Source organism: Diaphorina citri, unplaced genomic scaffold, assembly GCF_000475195.1.
Source record: "Diaphorina citri unplaced genomic scaffold, Diaci psyllid genome assembly version 1.1 scaffold1577, whole genome shotgun sequence".
In the NCBI taxonomy this organism is placed as follows: Eukaryota; Metazoa; Arthropoda; class Insecta; order Hemiptera; family Psyllidae; genus Diaphorina; species Diaphorina citri.
The window spans coordinates 46,530-50,791 of record NW_007379003.1 but is presented as its reverse complement, the minus strand read 5'-3'; the positions used below and the strand labels follow the sequence as shown (position 1 = coordinate 50,791).

Genomic DNA, 4,262 nt, shown 5'->3' with positions numbered 1-4,262 from the left:
ATTCTGCATGAATCTCATTCTTTTTACAATAAAACTGAGTGTATCTCATCGTTTTTAAGCCAATTATTTGAAATTTTTTTGTCTACCTGCTATAGTTTTTTCACGGCACTTGCAACATTTTGCTGTGGCATGACTCATTTATTTCTCATTCATATCCCAGGTGGTTGAAGCTGCTGATGTCATTTTGGAAGTGGTAGATGCTAGAGATCCCATGGGTACTCGGTGTAAAGTTGCTGAAGACTTGGTTGTGGGAACCCCAGGCAAGAAATTAGTCATTGTGATCAATAAAGCTGGTAAGTGTCTCCCCTCTCTCTCTTCTTGTTTATTTTTCCTCCCCATCATTCAATTTGTTAAGAATAGGAAAAAGAGAAGGGAAAAAATGTCATCATGAAATAAAGTTCTAAATAGAGCTGACTAGAAACACCAGCCCCGTGAACACAAAATGTGAAGAAGAAAAAGATTTATGAGTAACTCAACAACTTGATTGACCCATGCAAGAAGATTTTAGAAATGAGTAAACTGAGATTTCTTGTTCACAAGTTTGTAAATCAATATTTCGGTGTAAAGTTGCTGAAGACTTGGTTGTGGGAACCCCAGGCAAGAAATTAGTCATTGTGATCAATAAAGCTGGTAAGTGTCTCCCCTGTCTCTCTTCTTGTCTATCTTTCCTCCTCATCATTCAATTTGCTTGAGAATTGGAAAAAAAGAAGGGAAAAAATATCATCATTTAATAGATTTCTAAATAGAGCTGACTAGAAACACCAGCCCTGTATAACTGTATACACAACAAAATGTGAAGAAGAAAAAGATTTGTGAGTAACTCAACTTAACAACTTGATTGACGCATGCAAGATGATTTTAGAAATGATTAAACTGAGATTTCTTGTTTACAAGTTTGTAGTAAGGTTTGTAAATCAATATTTCATTCCATTCATGCAAGATGATTTTAGAAATGATTAAACTGAGATTTCTTGTTTACAAGTTTGTAGTAAGGTTTGTAAATCAATATTTGATTCCATTCCATTCCATACTTATATTGTAATTTTATTTCATTCTATTCCTTTTCTTGTTTCACAGACCTAGTACCAAGATCCAATCTGGAAGCATGGCTCAAATATTTCAGACGTGGATTCCCTACAATTCCATTCAAAGCATCTACTCAAGCCCAAGGTTCTCATCTAGGTCACAGAAAGATGCTCAAGTATAGAGGCATTGAAAAGGTAAGGTGCTTTTCTCTGTTTAGCATCTACTCAGGCCCAAGGTTCTCATCTAGGTCACAGAAAGATGCTCAAGTATAGAGGCATTGAAAAGGTAAGGTGCTTTTCTCTGCTGTTGACTTTTCCCCACCCAGTCTGAGGTTCATGTGAGAAGGTAGGTAGCCTGTCACCAAATGAAAGGTGAACACCTTAACAGTAACTTTAAACCATCTACTCAAGCCCAAGGTTCTCATCTAGGTCACAGAAAGATGCTCAAGTATAGAGGCATTGAAAAGGTAAGGTGCTTTTCTCTGTTGCTGACTTTTTCCCACCCAGACTGAGATTCATGTGAGAAGGCAGGTAGCCTGTCACCAAATGAAAGGTGAAGACCTTAACAGTAACTTTAAACCTCTATAAAAAGTGGTTCTCTGTTTTGAAAATGGAACCAAATGAGGTCTATCAATAGATCTTCATTCTCACTGATAATGTCTTCACAGTAGTACTTGATGTTTTTATTCAGATCCGGGTCCTGAATGATATCAACTTCCGCCATGCGAGGGTTCATGACTCCATGGAACCAACAAAGAACTACCTACTGTTAGCTTGTGGGGTAGCACATCTGCTAGGTCATGGGTTCGATTCTCACCCAGGGTGAACTTTGTTCTAAACTCTAAACAGATGAAGTTCGTTCTCAAAATGGCTGGTTTTATCCTATACCAGATCTCCTGAAACCAAACGAATATTTTAGCTATTCAGTTGATAACTCAACATGAACCTTTGCTACATTTCTAGATGATTTTTCATTGTGTTTGCAAACGAACTAATATTGTAAAAGAAACAGGGAGAAAAAATTAAAATTTTAACAAAATGATTTTTTAGAATTAATAAAGAATATGATTTTTACTTTCCTTATCCTATAGGAAGGAAAGTAATGTAATCGGGTAAACCTGTCCTCTCTTTCTCTTTGTTATCTGGATGATGAAACATCCTTTGTTACAGTTCCCGCTATCAAACCTTTTCAAAAGAAAGCTTTTTTATGCTCTTGACTGCTAGTGTAATAAAGTTCATTAACTCATTTATTTCAGACGGAGAGAGATTTGAAAGCAATCAACGTATCAAGTTGTGTAGGTGCAGAGTTGTTGATGTTACTCCTGGGCAACTATACTAGAAATAAAGACATTAAGACCAGCATCACTGTCGGAGTTGTAGGTGAGTGTAATATTGCAGGGTCTATACGCGACCTGGAATAACTGGAAAAGTCATGGAAAATCAAAATAAAAAAAAAACTGGAAAAGTTATGGAATTTGCCAAATTGAAACCCCGGTCAAACTCTATTAATAATTAAAGTAGCTACTCAACTGTCCTCACGAGGCTAGGCTCAATGTTCAAAATTCTGGTCTAGTAAATTAAAAACTATTGTCCAAAATTGGACCCTGGGTCTTACTAGGTAGGTATATGTGTCCAATGTACATATTAATGCTGGACTTTTAGAAGTACCAAGTTCTAGGTGTTGTGGTTCAGGAGATAGAGCGATCAGTGTGTGAATATGAAATGTGAATGAGTGAATGGATCTTGTTTTTATAATATAAAGATATCTACTAGGGACGTGTTCCTGGGACTTCGGTTGGTTTGAACTGATGGTTATGTTGTTATTAGTGTACATTGCTGCACTCAAGTATTCATTGTCATGTACATACTTACCCTTGTTTCTTTGCCTGGTGTTGGGTAGGTATATTCTTATTCCATAATCCATATACTTTATGGAATATACATTAGCTGGAATTGTGGCTGTGAATGTGGTGGACTCAACGAAGAGAAGTAATTTAATAATATTTTGTCATGCCTATTCTTTATCCACAGGATATTTCTGAAGTAGAACAGAAATGGTCAGAAAACGGAGGCCCTCATGTAGATAATAGAAAATCAAACAACAATACTCCTGAAACCTTAATAGACCAATACCAGCACTCCATAGCACAGTAAGTTATATACCATACTCCTGAATCTCAAACAACAATACTCCTGAAACCTTAATAGACCAATACCAGCACTCCATAGCACAGTAAGTTATATACCATACTCCTGAATCTACTAAAACGTTTGAGTGCACTCAGCCCGTGAGTATAAATAAGTAGCCACTAGGAGCGGCATTATCAATGTGAACAGTTTGATTTAAATTGAGAAATAATTGACCGAACGAAGTGAAGGTCTATGTTTTAACTCGACCGTTTTGCATTTGGTTTAGATGTCTGTCTGTATGTTCCGCTATAACTCCCGATTGCCTGGTCTGATTTTGATGAAATTTGGTACACATCTTATTCTTCATTAAATCAAGGCACGTCGCTGATTGAAATTTGGGGTTGTTCAAAGTTGAACGGGGCCCCCGTTACGATATTTCAAAATGTCTGTCTGTATGTTCCGCTATAACTCCCGATTGCCTGGTCTGATTTTGATGAAATTTGGTACACATCTTATTCTTCATTAAATCAATGCAGGTCGCTGATTGAAATTTGGGGTTGTTCAAAGTTGAACGGGGCCACCGTTACGATATTTCAAAACTTTACGATCCCCCAATACAGTTGCCACGCATATTATGAAACATATATGTTTATCATTTCAACCTACCTAGTCAAGATGGACCTTCACAAAGTTACAGAATCTTCAATCTATTGTTTGGTGTATAACACACATACATATGTAGCATAATGAAAGTGGAACGTTGTCTGATGCAGAAACATAAATAATCTGAATGAATGTATTTTATAGTACCACTTAGTTTCCTATTAATTATCATATACCTATTACTAAATTGAATGTTTTCAGGACTGACACCAAAGTGAGCCATAGCACAAGCAATTCCAATAATAGCAACAACTTTGCTACTCAGAATGGAAATAGTAATGGGACACCAAAGTGAGCCATAGCACAAGCAATTCCAATAATAGCAACAACTTTGCTACTCAGAATGGAAATAGTAATGGACCAAAGTGAGCCATAGCACAAGCAATTCCAATAATAGCAACAACTTTGCTACTCAGAATGGAAATAGTAATGGTAATAATAATA

General features: G+C 36.5%; 2 protein-coding genes across 2 annotated transcripts in view; both read left to right on the top strand.

The window, feature by feature from the left end:
• The first annotated feature begins 138 nt into the window (after positions 1-138).
• On the top strand, positions 139-2,446 carry LOC108253320 (guanine nucleotide-binding protein-like 3 homolog). The gene is made up of 3 exons (XM_026828868.1): positions 139-293; positions 1,078-1,220; positions 2,282-2,446. Exons 1-3 carry the CDS (start codon positions 212-214, stop codon positions 2,444-2,446), a joined length of 390 nt encoding a protein of 129 aa, XP_026684669.1. The 5' UTR covers positions 139-211.
• A 589-nt stretch (positions 2,447-3,035) lies between these two features.
• LOC103516484 (patronin-like) overlaps positions 3,036-4,262 on the top strand; it is a 2,872-nt gene continuing 1,645 nt past the window's right edge. The window contains exon 1 of the mRNA XM_017447073.1: positions 3,036-3,175. Coding sequence (XP_017302562.1) covers positions 3,036-3,175 — 140 coding nt within the window. The remainder of the gene's footprint in view (positions 3,176-4,262) is intronic.